The sequence below is a fragment of the Calidris pugnax genome, unplaced genomic scaffold (genome assembly GCF_001431845.1).
Source record: "Calidris pugnax isolate Ruff unplaced genomic scaffold, ASM143184v1 scaffold219, whole genome shotgun sequence".
Classification (NCBI taxonomy): domain Eukaryota; kingdom Metazoa; phylum Chordata; class Aves; order Charadriiformes; family Scolopacidae; genus Calidris; species Calidris pugnax.
This window is the reverse complement of record NW_015094507.1, coordinates 9,084,005-9,100,689: the sequence shown is the minus strand read 5'-3', so window position 1 is coordinate 9,100,689 and position 16,685 is coordinate 9,084,005. Positions and strand designations below refer to the sequence as shown.

The 16,685-nt window shown below is 47.4% G+C and overlaps 1 protein-coding gene across 1 annotated transcript in view; it reads right to left on the bottom strand.

Moving 5' to 3' along the window:
• The window catches only part of SCML4 (sex comb on midleg-like 4 (Drosophila)), a 41,949-nt gene extending 25,510 nt beyond the window's left edge, over window positions 1-16,439 (bottom strand). The window contains exons 1-4 of the mRNA XM_014964508.1: window positions 16,284-16,439; window positions 9,483-9,612; window positions 6,932-7,132; window positions 3,319-3,513 (exon numbers count right to left, since the gene is read on the bottom strand). Coding sequence (XP_014819994.1) covers window positions 3,319-3,513; window positions 6,932-7,132; window positions 9,483-9,612; window positions 16,284-16,439 — 682 coding nt within the window. The remainder of the gene's footprint in view (window positions 1-3,318; window positions 3,514-6,931; window positions 7,133-9,482; window positions 9,613-16,283) is intronic.
• Window positions 16,440-16,685: the final 246 nt, after the last annotated feature.

Genomic DNA, 16,685 nt, shown 5'->3' with positions numbered 1-16,685 from the left:
AGTGCGTGCTTCTTAGACATGTAAAACATCATCGTAAGTGATATATGCATATATCAACAAATCCCACCTGGCCTGTACACAGCCATTAGCATCTGGCAGTTTGCTGTGAGCACAGGTGAATAATGGCTTAGGGGCACACGCTTTGGAGCAAGGTTAAAAGGTGAGTCCTGTATGGTGTAAGTGGATTAATATGAGTGGACACGACGCCGGCTTCTCCTCTCGCTTCTGCCAGTGTAAATCAAGAGTAACTGCAGCAAAGTCAATACACAGGGGCTGGAAAGCACATGATTTTAAAAGAAAGAACATCTCGATTACAAGCTGGAGAACAGAAATAAAGAAAAATGTGGCTGCTTTGCATGGCTTCCTGTGGTGCTTTATTATGGCCCTGCTCCTTCCATGCGAGCTCTATTCCCACAGGCACCCTGGCTGACCTGCCTGCAAGAAGAGCTCCTACTGTTCTCCTTATTATGGCCACCACAGGGAAACTCCGTCTCTGCTCTGTGTCACAGAGGTCCCCCCTGTGCTGACCTTGCTGCAGAGAGATGCTGGCTCCCGGGGAAGTGGAAGGAGATTTAGGCAATGCAGCATTAAACATATCAGTGGCTCATTCTGATTCCTCTGCCGCACAGCCATGGACACACAGCTCCTGAGCTGGGCTTGAGTCGTCCTGGGAAAGAGGCAGCTTTTCCCCTTTGGCAGACCAACCTGGGGTTCACAAAATTTAGTACACCAGGTCAGTGGCCAGCAGAGTGCTGAAAGTGTCCTCAAATCCTGTCTCTCCACATTTCTGCTAATCTCTGGTGGAGGGAGAGTCCCCTTTTGGGGCTGCCAGCTCAGAGAGCCACCTGAGCACTCGTCTGCTCTGGAAACGGCACTGCTTATCACAGCCCCCTTCACTGTGATGGCTCCTTGATCACCTCTCCCATGTCCCCACAGGAGCACCCAAATCTCTGCAGGTCATCTTGACCCACATTGTGGCTCTGCCCAGCATGCCAGTGGCTATCAGATCCTGGGGTAAGCAAGCTAGAGACTGGTGGGGTAGTTTTAACTCCGTGTATAATCGCTGCCTTCAACTATTCCACAGCTCACGTTCCCCACTGAACCACAGTGCTGCTGCTGCTGGAGATACAAAAGCCCCAAGAGCTTCTGTCTCTTCCCCCATCCCACTCCCAGTCAGAGGGATGGAGAGCCAGCACCCACCCTTACTAGCTCAGGCTGCCCAGCCCATGCTGCCTCCAGGGGGGGACTATTAATTGTCCCCCAGCCATGGGAGAACCAGGGAAGGGAAACCTTTCCTTCATCCATGTCTCCTGCCTGGTCTGTGGCAAAAATAATGTTTTAACACTTCCCCAGTGCCTGGGCAGAGCTGGTGGGAATGTTGTCAGGGGCATCTGCATTGAAATTTTGTAGGGAGGGAGATGCTCAGAGCGTAACAGCCACTGCAAAAACTGCTGTTGTGGAGTTGCCTTCCATCACATACAGCCTTGCCATGCAAAAGTAAATGCAAATGTACATGCAAATTAAAATGCAAATGCAAACACAAATGCCAAGCCTCCTGGGCTGCGCTCAGTCAAGTGCTACAGAAATCCCTTGACCTCTCAGAAACATTCAGGTTACTGCAAATGTCCTAGTCCAGAGGAAAAAAAACTTGCCTTTCAGTCTGGGTTCTTGCCTTTGCTCCCTGTAAGAGTGGCAGGTGGATTTCTTTGCATAAAAAAGCAATTTTTGTACTGTGTGCTCAGCCCACTCCCAGCTTTGGTGTGACAAGCACACACTTAGGGTCTTCCTGGCAAACAAGCGGTTTGTGGATCACAATTGTGGACACTAAAATACCTTTCTCTCAGCTGCCAGCATGTAGCTACCATTAAACTGAATGCATGAGAGACAGTGTGCTCCCCAAACACCCACAGTGTTGCTGATAAAAGAGGAGGAAAAATAATTTAAATCAGGAGGAAGCCTGCAAGTGAAGTGGAGGTTCAGGACCATAACATCACATCTTTCTTTTTTTCTAAACTAACTTTTACGATGTCCATAGCAGGGCCCCAGGGAAGTTTCCAGCCACTGATTGCAGATGGGGTCTGCAAACATGTCACAGCTCCACGGGGACTGCACGGGTCCCACACCCCTTCCCATCACACTGGGGTGTGGGCGAGAAGGAAGCCCAGGCAAGCTGCCCACCTGGGAGCCTGGTGCCTCTCTGGACCACCATCGTCCTTGCGTGCATCTGCCCCACACCACAGCCCCTCCAGACTTTGCCCCACACAGTCAAGCACTAAGGCAGGGAGCTTACTGGTGGCCGTAGGTATTTTAAACCAGCAGAAACACACCTGCAAGCAGCAAAGCAATCCCTTTTGCAATCACAACTCTCATTTAGGTTTATACTCAGAGGTGGAGATGACAAATTGGGATCCAGAGGCTGAGTGCGCTACAGCTAATAATATTTCCTTGGACTTTTGTTAGCAGCACTGACCCAAAACTGCTTTGCTGCAAGTGGCTCTCTCCCCTCACCTGTTAAGAGGTCCCCTGGGGTTAAGGCAGCCCATTCTGCTTTGCAGGTGGTCATTAAAACGAGCAGCATGAAGAGGTGAAGCAGATGGGTAATGAAGTGCTGGGGCAGTGCCAGGTCAGAGCATACCAGTGAAAGTGGTGATTTCCTATTCATGCCAAGATGACCCCAAATCCTGGGCTGGGGTTCGTGCTGTCACCCAGCCTCCCACCTCTTGCTGCAGCCAATGAGCCAAGGCAGTGCAGGAACAGAGGGGCCTGGGGAACAGGGACAGGCAAGACCTTGTCGGGGTCCCCAAGACCACTCTGTGGCAGGTCTGCAAGCAGAGGAGTCTTGGTAGTTGGTGGGGACCCTTCAGTGCCTAATATGGTGGTTGAGTTGGATGAAGGGAGCAATTTCCCCACTACCTTCCCTCCTGCCTGAAACTTGGAGGAACTTAATCCCTTTGATGCTTCTACCCCAAGTCCAAGTATGGCTGAGGAGACTGAAAGTTATAGAAAAAAATTGATAGAAACAGGGACAATAGGATTGCACAAGCTTTGTTTCCTTAGGAAAAGAGATAAAAGGAACAGAGATAGAAAATAACAAAAAACTATGCCCATCACTGCTGTGGCTCCTCAACACATTGGTTTTCACCTGAAAACCTCCTCTATAGCCGCTGGAAAAAACAATGCAAATCAGCCCTCTCCCTGCCTTTGGAAAGGTCCCATGGGGACCTGCAGTTCTCTAGCATATACAGTACAGGACCAAAAAAAGACAGTTATTTCTTCAACCCTAATAAATCTGGAACCCAAACCAATCAAGCAGCCTACCTGCCTCCATCTGTCTGTTTTCATATACCTCTGGGCTTTCTGACACAGCGTTGTACTGCTGGAAAGGCTGGTTGCTGAAGAGATTGTCACACAGGAGGCTGCGACAGAGTTTCTTCAGGAAGCGCAGGACGTACCCGATGCTGTTCACTACCAGCAGGCTCAGGAGATGCTGCTTCCCCTCAAAAGAAGCTGTAACTGGAAAGCAAGCAAGAGCAATTCAATACCTGGGGATGCATGGCAGGAGGAAGAATAAGAGCAGGGAAAAAGACTTCACACAAGTATTTTTTTGTATGTTTTAAAATATTTTGCATAATTTCCCCACCTGAAGTGCAAAACAAACTGGAGGAGCTTGAGGAGCTGGGTTTGTGTGACCCAGATCACCTTCTCCCTGGAGCACTGAAAGATGCCGACTAGCATGGCCAGCAGTGCAAGGATTTGTAATTTATGCATCCAACTGAAAACTACTGTATGATTGGAAGGAGGCAATTATGATACCCTGGTCTAAGGAAGGGGAAAGAAAGTGATCTGCCAGTGATGGGCTATTAGGCTGACTTCAGCAATACCCAAGGTTTTAAAAGATAATGGGGAGAGAAGAATGAAAGACATGGTTGTGAATGGATAAAAGGTACTAGGAATGTACTGAAGAGAGGGTTACCAACTTCACCATGGATCTTTATTTACTGATTTCATTGCATTTATAGGCAACAGAAGGTTGGCAGTTGTGGTCTATCCAGAAATTAGTAAAGTATGAGAAATCTTCCATTAAGCTGGAAATGATTGCATATGAAAGGTGGGTCAGGAGATGATAACAGGCTCTGCTGGCAGGAGACCCCAAGCACTGGAGAGGAATCAGCAGTGGTTTGTGCTGACACAAACAGATTTTATTGACAGTGTAAGTTAGAAGGCACTATCAATGAAGAAGAGAACTGGGAGATTGGACAGAAAGGATTGGCTGATTTTGAGCTCTGCAATAATAAAAATGGGTGGAAAAAAATACTAGAAAGTACACGGCAATCCATAATTTTTTAAGGAGGCTCAACATGATCTGATGGGAGGAGAAATGATGGGATAGGCTCACCAGATGCCCATGAGCCACCAAGGTGACACAGCAATGAAAAAGTCAGATATATTTCAAAGAGGTATTGAACAAGGCATTTCCAGGAGAGACAAGGGAGTGTCAATTCTACTATATAAAGTCCCGATTAAACCTGAGCTGGACTGATGGGCATCATTCTGGTCATCCAGGCTCAAGTGGCATGCATTCAGCCTTGACAAGTTGCACAGGCAGACCACAGGAATGTTCGGGAACAGAAAGTTTCCCTGTGGCACTGCAGCCATCACCATTTCTGCTGTGTGAGGCTGAAGGAAGATACTTGCACTACATTCACTAATCCAGTGACCTTCCTCACAACGCAGAGAGGACCTGAAAGAAACTATATTTCAGCCTCGCAGGGTGAGAACTGGTCCCTAGACATACATCTCTAGATTGAACTCGAGGGTGAGAGCAGAGCAATTAAAATTCCTGGGAGAAGCTGTCAGGGAATATATTTAGCCAAGAATCAAAAAGGGCATAGGTCCCAGGCATGAGAGAGGTGGAGGGGTCACAACAGACCCATCAGGATCTATTGTAGCAGAAGACATTCAGGTGTCAACAGGCTTGCAGGAAGGAATATATGATATGGCTGCCTGAACTCCACCACCTGGAAGGTTTTTTTCCAGTCCTACAGCCTCCAGTCACTACTAACGAGTATAAATTGCAATTTTAGGCTTATAATCTTTGGGATAACTTCAGAGATATCCTGCTGGCCTGATCTGCTGTAAGAGATCATGCTCCACAGCTGGTTGAGCATCGGTGAGCCAAGCCATGGAAAGACTGGAAACCCCTTGACAAACATCTGTCTGCACTGCTGCTGGGCTGGGAGTGAGCTGCAATCCCAGAGCCACACCAAGACTAGGAGGCCATTAACCCCTCCATGATGACTAGAAAAGGCATCAAGTTGGGGGCCAGGTTGACCAGGTGCCTCAGGCACCTGAAGCCAGGCCAGCTTAGAGGAACTGAGACCAAGGGGTTTGGCAGGCTTGGTGCACGATGTGACTCTTCTGCTTGTAATGAAAATCATACTTGCAGCACAGAACCAGACAAAAATTAAGCTTTGCACTAAATTTCCTCAGTCTCATGTTTCTGTGAATAAATCTGGATCATTCTTAGAGTATTTCTGATGTCCCTTAGGGAAGGCACACCTGTCATTAGAGAGAACAAGAGAAAGGGAGGAAGCAGGATTTATACACTGTACCTCAGGCCAGAGCCTGGGCTCCCACACAAGAGGGTCCCAATGGCACAGCTGAGCTGCTTGGTCCCTGCAAAACTGATTGGGCTTGCGGTCTTTGGCTTCATGTTCATGCCTGACTCATCGGCAGCAGCTCACTGGGGAGCTTTGTTCCCATACTCCCATCCTTGTTTCACTCCCACTGCATCCCTGTGTGCCGAAACCATGTTGTGACACAAAACTCTTGCTGTGTTTAAAGGAAAAGTTCATGTTCGGTCTTGAGAGCCAGGGCAGGGGGCTCAGCATGGGACATGGGAGACTCATGGGGACACAGCGAGAAGTGTCACCGTGGGAAGATGAGGAGCTCCTGAGAAATTCCCTCTGATCCCTGATTCTCTCTGATATATTTGCATAGTCCTGCTGTATGAGGAATTGTCGCGGGACTTCTGCAATTCCTACAGCTGAGAGCAGGTTTGGCTCATGAACTGCAGGCAGAGCATGCAGCTTTAGAGCTTCAGAGCAGCGTGTGGCAGCAACGTGCAGCATGGAGCAGGCTGCTTATCCTTGTAGGGCTGCATGAAAAACTCCACTGACAGAGCTGGCCTCGGCACTGTTTCTAAGAGTGGTAAGTGCAGGACTCTGGAGCAAACCCTGTTCCTCCCCTGAATCCCTGCTGCAATGCCCTTAATCGATATACTTTGATCCAACACCAAGGCAATTCCTGCAGCAGCTCATTGTACAAAGGCATAAGTGATGTTCAAAGCTGTTTGCCAGCCTGCTGATGTGAAGGGGACAGCTAGGACAGGTAGGATCCCCTAGGATTGGGGATTAGCAAGTCCAGAGGAGGGCCACGAAGATGATCAGAGGGATGGAGTACCTCTCCTATGAAGAGAGGCTGAGAGAGTTGGGGTTGTTCAGCCTGGAGAAGAGGCAGCTTCAGGGAGACTTTACAGCAGCCTTCCAGTATCTGAACGGGGCCTACAGGAGAGATGGGGAGGGACCCTTTGCCAAGGAGTGTAGTGATAGGACAAGGTGTAACGGCTTTAAGCTGAAAGAGGGGAGATTTAGATTAGATGTTAGGAAGAAATTATTTATTGTGAGGGTTGTGAGGCACTGGAACAGGTTGCCCAGAGAAGCTGTGGATGCCCCAACCCTGGAGGTGTTCAAAACCAAGCTGGCTTTGAGCAACCTGGTCTGGTGGGAGGTGTCCCTACCCATGGCAGGGGGGTTGGAACTGGATGGTCTTTAAGGTTCCTTCCAACTCTAACCATCCTGTGACGATATGATCAGGTGAAGATTTCAAGCACTTCCCTGTTGGCCACAAACCCCTAACAAAAATGTGTTACCTGACACCATCTCGCCTCCATAGCCCTGCTTGATGAGCGAGAAGACGGCCTTCTGCTGGAGCGCGCAGTCGATGCATGCCTGGACAGCCTGCTGCAGGGCCGCTGACGGTCTCTCGGGTCCAAAGTGCTCTGGCAGCTGCTGCACCTTTTTTCTGTCGAGGTATGGCCCCAGGTTCGCTTGTTTGTTGACATAAATGCAAACTGTAGACACAAAATCCCAATGTGATTATTAAAAAACGGCCCTGAGAGTGTCCTAGTGAACGCTAGCTTTATACATTTCCATTTATTTCTTCCATCCACTGGTGAATTGCATGCCATTTGCCATGGCGTGGCCAGGCTTTCTTAACACTGATCACCAGTGTCAGAGGTGAGGATAAGCTACATGCAACTGAAGAAGCTCATGGAAGCCCCTCTGTGTATGCCTGGGGTCTGCTCTCTTGCAGACTACCTCGTCCATGCAGCTGGTGACCAAAAGAAATGCCCAGGGAGTGCAGGAGTGACCTTACAGCAATGGGTACACTCCAGCCTGAGGTGGTTTTATTTATTTTCTCTATGTGGTTTTAGATTGGTTCATTGAGAAGCCCTTTGAGAAGCGCTGCTCTGAGCTGAGTTTTGGGAGACTTCGGCTCCTTGCTGCTTCTGCCCTTAATGCCAGGAGGGTTATGCTGCACTGGGCTGCACAGTGGCATGGCAGAGACTCTGGTCTTTGGGAGCTTCCTGACCCTGCCGTGTGTCCAACCCAGCACCCTGCAAACTGCATCGCATTGAGGGAAACTGTATATCACACCCCGTGCTAAATCCCCGTGTGGTGCCACAGCCCTGTGACTGTGCTGCACAGGGGCTCTGCGAGGGAAGACCCAGCCCCTCCACAGCCAGGCCCCCCATGCCTCCTCCTCTCATATGCTGTTGCCTGAAAAAGCAGTTTTTCCACATGCCATCAGGCCTGCCGGCAATAGCCAAAAAATCAGTGCGCTCCTCTCACTAGCATGAATTTATTTTAAGCTTGGCTGAGACTAACCGTGTCTTGGAGGAAGTGGAGATAAGGCGGTGGTAACTAAAGGCGACTAAGACAGAGCCTAAAGTCAGGCTAAAGTGAGACATATTATAATAGCTGGCTGAGTGTGCTCGAGCTGTCATCTCTCAGACAATATAACATTATCCTCTGACAGAAATCAGATATGTGACAAAAAAAAAAAACCACCATCAAGCGGAGTGGAGGACATGATGACAGCTGTGTAAAGTTGGAAATAATTTACAGTTTGCATCACCGTAATGAAAATCTAGTGCGACTGTCACAGCGCACTCCGCTACCCCATCTCTCACTGAGCAGCAGAAGGGGCTCAGGCAGTATATCCTGGGTAAACAGGAGGATAATAGCAATCATACTTATCATTACAGAGCACTTTACACCTTCCAAGTGCCGAACAAACAAAGGGAGAAGGCACTGAAAGACAGCAGCAGCACGCATGAATTGCAGGGGGCTGTCCGGGTGCAGCTTTCCCCGTGTGCCACCGTGCCAAACCCCTCCAAATCTGCAGGAGGTGGCTTCTGCTGTGACAAGCCACTGGTCTTGTCTGGGACCCAGCTGCAGGAGGGACTCCACAGCCCTCAGGCAGCGTGCTGGGTCCCTTGTTGGGGAGCTAGGGCCCCTCTGACCTTTTTAGTGCAAACAGGGAGGTAAAAGTTGGCTTGAGCCTGCCTCCACCTCCTGCAAACCCTGCTCTGGTGGGAGCCTCCACACACCGTTGGGAAGGTGCTGGGAGAGCAGGTGTTGGTAGCACAGGGATGGGCAGCTGGAGGTGTGGGGTGCCACATACACAGAGCCCGAAATGACCCACGGAGCCTCCGCGGCCACCCCAGTGATCTGGTGGGGCTGGTGGACTCTGCCTCCCCGTCCCTCTCTGAAACCAGCAGCAGGCACAGGTCTCAGAACAGCACTACGAAATGCCACTCAACTGATGTTTGCCCAGCGCTCTGCAGTCTTCGCATGTGAAGGGATAAATGAGAATAAAATATATTATTATCGCCATCATCACTACGTTTAGTATCATTCCGCTACCAGAGCAGATGGAAAACTTCTCCTCTGTGCATCCCAGCTAAGAAATAATGGGATTTATGTGTTGTGTTTAGATTCTAATGTTATCTAATCCATTTCTCTGCTGAAACCTCTGGGTAAATCAACTGTCTTGTTGATTTTCTTCTCATTCGCAACAGTTTAAAAGCATTGACCTGTGTTACTTCTGGTAATATAAGCAAAAAAATATAAGAACAAGGCAGTGTTTTCCCTGACGACAGTCAGAAATGACCAGGTCTGCTGCTGTGATAAGGCACAGGGGTTCATGTGCTGGTAACCCTGCGTACAGTCAGACCACGGCTTCTCTGTCCTTTTCCCCACAGCTGTAACAGATGCTTCATGTTCACACTGGGGCTTAGTCTGGTCATTGCAACACATTTGATAGGGTAAATATAAAATGGTAGCATTAGTGGGATACTGATGTCCGCATTTCAAGAGGAATGGGTCTGACATCTCCACTAAACTGAGGCTGGGTACCTGTGAGAGCCTGTGGCGTTGCCGAGTTGGGTATCGTAGCTGCATCCTGGGGGATTGAACTAATATCCGGCTCCGGTGTGCTTCTGGGTGGAGAGATCGCTAAGGGAGTCATCAGGACACGAGATTTCAGCTGCAAAAAATAAACTGGTTGGGTAATGAAAGTATACACAAGATGGTCCATTTTTTTTCCATGTATGTCACTCCCCATGAACTCCCACTCATTAGCAATCTGCTGTTGCACCACTTTCTCCAGGCCAGAAGCATCCGTTCTGCTCCCAGGGGGATACTAGAGCCTGATGCCTGACTGATTTGCTGCAGACAGAAATGCCTTAAGTTATGGGATGCAAATATTATGCCACCCACTGGGTAGTTATTTACACCTGAGCAAATTGGGCCTAACACTCCAACAAATCAGCGCAACGGCATTTTACGACACATTTCGCGTGGGTGTAAACAATTCTCTGCAACTCAGAAACATGGGGTCTTTAACTACATCGTAATTTAGGGCCAAATTCTGCTCTTGGTTACAGGGGTGTAAATCTTGTCTAAATCCAGTGGCACCTAGAGGCTACTTTGGGCTGACACCCATGTAAATAGGCTCAGACTGTGGTCCGTGGTGTGTTATTACCTGGCAGTAAATACCAACTGCTGCACTGTTGCACCCAGCGATCTTCGTGACCTGCAGCCCAGCTTGGAGCAGTGAAACACGATGGGGATTTACGGTGCAATATCACCACATCTTTACACCACCGGTACCTGGCAACCTCTCACCAGTCAAGTGATGATCAGGTCCTCATAATTACAAAGGGTTGATGTGATGGATGTGACCTGAAGGTACCACTGTTGCTTTTCCTTTTGCCACGAAGGGAAGCAGGGGAAAGCAGAGAGCCAAGCACACAGCTGGCTGGTTTGTATATTTACATATACTACACTGAGCTGTTCTTCTGGCAGCTGATTTTTCACTGGCTAAAGGTAAAAATGCTGTAAGTGACAAGCACAAAAACAAAAAGGAATTTTTAGCCCTGTTAAATTTGCAGAGTATTGCTTCTCTCTGAGCTTATGTCCAAGCTGAAAATAATGTATAAAGTATATTTCAGGTAGAAACGAAGCCAGACCACTACCTACAAACCAAACTTTGAGCAAGTCCTGGTGGAGAGTAGAAGTCATTTTGGACAAAGAGTCATGTTGTCCATGATTATGACTACAACTGTCTAAAATAACGGTCACTGTTTCAGTGTTAAAGTTAGAAACAGAAAGCTGGAGGAGGGAGAGGGAAAGCTGTTGGATTTAGTGCCAAGTGAGTTTTCAACCACTAAGTCTCTGGGAGTTTGGATCATTCCCTAGTTACTGGCTTATCCCAGCAAGGGGCTCATTAAGAGAGAATTGCTTTAGGTAGCACAGTAGCCTGAGCTGAGATGGTACTCATCAAAACAAACAAAAAAGCCATCTTTGTTGATATGGGTGTAATTTTTGCCTGCCAGCTCTCCACCAAGCCCTACCTGAACTTGCTCTTTTACACAATCTAGCGTTTCCCTCAGAGCAGCCTTTGTGGAAAGATGGGCACAACAACCCTGGCTGGAAACAAGAGCTGGGTCCTCATCCAGGCATCATCCCCTGCAGGGTTCTGTTTGGTGCCTGGGGCAGAGGCTGTATCCCACCTGTCTCAGAAGAGCCAGGCACCACCTCCACATGCTGCCACCACCTCCCCTCCCCTGAACAGGGAGAAAATGTTCTATAAGTGAATCTAAGACAAACTATGGATTTATCTCCTGCTGTATGCCAGCCATAGGGTACTCGAGACCTTGAGCTGGCCCCTGGCTAATGCCAGTCCTCAGCTACCTGTGTTGAACTGCTTTTGTAGGGTTGTCTTGCTTTCAGATTGGCATCAGGAAAGATAAGCAGCAAAGTGCTGTCGGTTTGTTTTCCAAGCAATTAAAATAAATGGGAGGAAAAGGTGTTTTAAAAATCAAGGTCCCCATCCAGTTTGGGCTTTATCCCACATGAGAAGGTGAGAAGGAACGTGATTTGTTATTTTCTGTAGCAACATGTCAATGACTCACTTTTCTATGGTGAAGTGCACTGGCACTGTGAAACTTTGGGTAGCCCCTGTGCTAGGCTTCTGGGCTTGCTTTTGAATATACACACATATGCATACATAATAAATGCATATACACATTGATATAAATGTATGTACAATTATATAGAGATGTACACATATATACTTGTGTATATATTTACATATACATATATATAAAAATACATATATGCACTCACATATGCACATACCCATATAGATACTATTTAGGAGACAGCAGGCCTAGTAACTTCTGTTTCACTTGCATATTGGCTCTTTAACATCCTTACTGGCTCACAGCCCTGTTGTCCCAAACACAGGTGCATATTTCCCCTCTCCGTCCCTTGAGCCTTCTGCACCATCTGAGTGTGCACTGCCCCAACCAGCACCACCCAGTGAGGGACAGAGATGGTGGAGATGGGACACTGCCCAGTAGAACCTCTTTCTCTGCCTGCTCCCTGGCTCTTGGAGGCCCTGGCTGGTTTATGTTCAAGAGCAAATAAACAGAGGGCAAGACTTGCGTAAACTCTCTAGCTTGGAAGCCCCTTCTTGGCAATATGATGTTTTAGCAAACAGCTTACTGCAAACTTAATTGCAACAGTATGTGCTCTCCAGCCTCTGGATACAGATAAATGCCATTTTGTTAGGGGTAGCAAAAAATGTGCCTTCATTAGATCAAAATAAAACAATGCCTGATTACAGGAGACAATACACTAGCAAACATGGCTTAAATACCTCCTGGACACTGAAATCCTGAGTAGCTCCTGAATATCAGTAAGCATAGATCTCCAAGTATTTAATTTAAGGATGTCTTTTCTTGGACTGATTCTTCTCTATCAAAAAACCAACCCAACCAACCAGCTGACTGACTCAGAGCTTGGCAGTAGAGAGCACATATGCAGAAAAGTGAAAAAAAGGCGGTGAAGAAGAGAAAAGAGAGAAAAGGAGACGGAGCAAATCTGTCAGAGCACTTGGGGAAATCCTCACGGTAAGGCATTCAAATCAGCTTTCGAGTATCAAATGGCATAAGTTCTAATATGCACAGCATGAGATATAAAGGGCAATAATTGCTTTAAAATAAGATGTACAACCAACCTCCCACTCATATGGACCTCCTACCATGGAAAAGAGATCAGAGAAAGCTGATCAGAGGTTTAGGAAAGATAAGTATGTCTTCTTTGCCAAAGTCACAGTGCATTAGACACAGAGGGAACGTGGGCTTCCGTGCCACTGATGCCTGCTGCAGGCTTGTGTGAGCACACAGTGGCCACGGAGGACTCTGTTGAGTCCTGGAGCTTCTGTTACAATCTGCACACCCCTCTGGAGCGGTCAGGGATCATCTAGCTTGTATTTCTGTCATCCCACACCAAAAAGGTGAAAACGGGGGAAGAACATTTCCCAGATAATTTTTTTTTCCTTCTGAATAAGCACTCTGCCAGCTTGTACAATAAAATGCACAGGGAAGAAACAAGATGAACAAAGACGCAAACTTCCCCTATACTTTTCTTAAACCACTTAGAGCACAGGTCCTCGTCTTTATGGCTCCTAGTTCCCCTGTACCAGTTGTCCCTTGTCCTGACAAAACATTTACTAGGAAACACTGGGGTTCACACTGTCCCTGTGTTCTTTCAGCCAGGGGGCAGAGGCACCTCCTGGCCATAAGAGCTTTTGCTGTCAGAGAGAAAACCCCCTCCAGCCCCTGCAGATGTGCACACAGATGTGCACCAAAGAGAGTGCCTGGTCCTGCTGTGTGGGTTTCCAATGGCTGGGCAGAAAGGTGCCATTAAACCTGCACCAGGGAGCTTCGGAGTACACATTTTGGGGACTTTGGCATTACCTCTTTGTGCATTTGGCCTCAGCACAAGGCAAGTCAGGGTTCAGCTCAGTCACTGGAGCAGAGAAGGGTCGGTGCTGTGCTAGCAAAGGCAAAACACAGTCCAAGGTCTTTCCCACCTTTTCTTCTTGTGCTATTCAATACCTTTCTTTCGCACAGCAAATGATGCAGGGGAGTCGTCACGCAGCCTCCTACATCCCCGGAGCATTTCGCAGTGAATGAGGCAGGTGCCCTTAAGAGGAGAGCATGCAACCTTGAAATCCAAGGCTGTATCACAGGACAGGTGAATAATCAGGACGCTGGAAGGTTGCCTGTGCCATCTCAGTCCCAGTGTGTCTGAATCCTGACTGCTTATTTGTCATCATTAATAGTGACTCCTCGGGCAGCAGGGGAACCTATGCCCCGTAATGGGAATTGTCACTCTGTTCACCCCAGGCTGGGGCCACCTCTGAAGCAGGAGCTGCTGCGGTGGCACAGGGGGGGACAAACTGCCCTTGGGCTGCTCAGATGGGGCCATTGCTTTGTTGCCCTCTGGGAGGGATGTGGTGGTCTTTGCTGCAGCGCTGCCCTGCTTGTCTGGTCCTCTAACACCAGAGTTTCCCCCCGATGCTCACACAGCGTTCCCTCGTACCGCCTCGCCAGGCAGCTCTCTGGGGCTGCCCCTCACAGCCACAGAAATAAAACTGATCCATCTACTCAGCTCCTCCCCAGCTGCCAGAAACAGACTTCTTCCTAGAGATTCAGGCAGTCAGAAAGAATATTGCGTTTAAGGGAAAATGTAGCATTTTACAGCAAATAGCTCCGCATCAGGTACAAAACTGGTTTTGGAAAAACAGCTGATGAAATTTTATAACCAAAGCTGTGAAAAAATAAACAGGGTAGTGAGGAAAAGGACTTTGCTTGGTGGTGAAGCGTGATGAAATGTCGTTTTAGGAAGACACAGATATTTGCTTTAATATCAATAAAAACAGGCAATGGGTCATCTGGCTATAAAGAGCATGTGATTAAAAATGTCTGTTATTCACATCTTGGTCAAAATAAATTTAAATCTAAGCTGTAAATTCCTAGTTTGCTAAAAATTCAGAAGTATTTTTCCATCTGTTCTGTAATAATTCAGCTATCTGGTTGCTATAAAGAATTTGGTCGTCTGCCATTTGGGCAGGGAGTCATTTTTTAAAATGCATTTAAGTCTCATGGTATCTGAAAGTCATACAATTAGCGAGCTAATTAAATCAAGCTAGAGTTCCCCATCAAAAAAAAATGTAATCTTTGACTCACGCTGGGGCAGTGTTTTTGGTGGAGAGGGGTTCACTTCAGCTGAGCCTGGAGCGTACGAAGGCTCCTCACGGAGAACATCGCTTGGGTGTGCGAATCCTGGAGCGCAGATAACCAGCGCCAGACCAGATGCCACGGATGCCACAGCTCATGAGCGACAGAAACTTAAGCCATCGGTTATAAAAGGATGGCTTTTTACTCTCCATCATTCACCAAGAAATCACATCATCCCAGATTTACTGTGAATGCCATCGCTTCCCCACAGAGTCCCTGGGGACGGAGAGGAGGGGTGTGTGGCACCCACCAGGGGGAAAGGCTTCACTTTGGGAGAGGAAGGGACAATGGCAATGAGCTGCTCAGCCACCTAGCTCCAAAACTCGATGTTTGCTGTGCTACTGCAGCATTTTAGGAAATTAAAGTCTCCCTTTTGGCTTTTTCCTGCGTACAAATACACAGTGGTTGGTGAAAGGCTTTTTCGCAGGTGGATGGGTGCATTTGGGGTGGAACAGAACACATTTCCCAGCATTTTTTTTTTTTTTTTTTAAGTCAAATTACAAATCAGTTGTAAATGCAGGAGTAAGAAATGGAAATCAGCAAGACAAGCAGGGGCAGAAGGGATGGGGTCTGCCGAAACTCTGCAGAAAAGGTCATTGTGGTATTTGACAAATTACTTGATAATCTCAGGGACTCATTTTCACCACATCTCCAAAGTATTACTATCCCAGACTTGGATGTTTTTGATCTAAGGAGCCTACAAATGACCCAGCTTTATTGATCATAATTTCAAGTATTACTTGTAATAAATAAAGCAAAAAAAAAAACGAAAAATAAACTTGTAATAACAAGTACCTCAAAGAAAACAATTCAGATGTTTCTGTCCTAGAGCTTTAACCTAATACTGAAGTGAAAAATAAGAAGTATTTCCCTATCCCACATTTTAAAAAACACCAGAGTATTTGCTACTAAGTCATAATGGCCCTGCTCCTGCCCGGAGCTGAGCCCACTGGGGGGTACCAGTGGGAGAGCCCCAGCCCTCCAGCAGCATCTGAAGGGCTTAAGGTACTCGGGGTTTCTTTCTTTCTTTAGTCCTGCCTCCCCACTGGGGTCACATTGAGAGCTGGGCATGATTTTCCCACAAAGTGAGCAGAGAAATAATCAAAACTGCCTTTCCCTCAGGAAGTGAAATGGCATTACTTTCTAAAACATCCCTTTTTTATTCCTTTGGAAATTAGGGGGTTTTTTCTGCTTTCATTCCCCCTATTCCTTTCCTTTTCCTTTCATTTTGTCTCATTTCTAATGACTGTTAGTGAGAGAGAAGAAAAAAGTGACAAATGAGAAACACTCCCCAGAAGGTGCGCAGCCATCTCACACAACGCTATGGGGGACAAGTTATTCTCAAACAACAAAAATTAAAATAACCGTAAACTTAACAAAAAAAAACCAGATTCCCTCTATTTTTCACTAGCTCAGGCAGAAGAGAAACCGGCTTCTTTTACATTTTTTGCATTGCTCTGCCCAACTTTGCCTCCATTCCTGCATTTCACCTGAAATTCTAGGAGAAAACATATTAAACCCAGCAGGAGGTGGAGAAGGAGCATGAAAAAACCGACATATCTACCTTGTACCCGGGTTTTCTCCCTCTCTTCTTTGGGATCTTCATGACCGGCAGGGCACTGGAGGGTGCAGAGTAGAGGTTGTGAGCGGCCACTTTGATGGGTGCTGGCTGGAGCGGGGGCCGCCCTCGCTTCCTCCCCACCATCCTGGGGGTCTGCATCTCCCCGGGGGCCAGGCTGGCGGGCAGGCACGGCTGGTGGCTCATCTCTCCTGGGGCTGCCAATCAACCAGAAGGGAGAGAAAAAAAAGAAAAGAAAAAAAAAGAAAAAAAGAAAAAAAGAGAAAGGAAAAGGAAAAGGAAAAGGAAAAAAGAAAAAGAGAAAGAGAAAAAGAGAAAGAGAAAAAGAAAAAGAGAGAGAGAAAAAGAGAGAGAGAAAAAGAGAGAGAGAAAAAGAGAGAGAGAAAA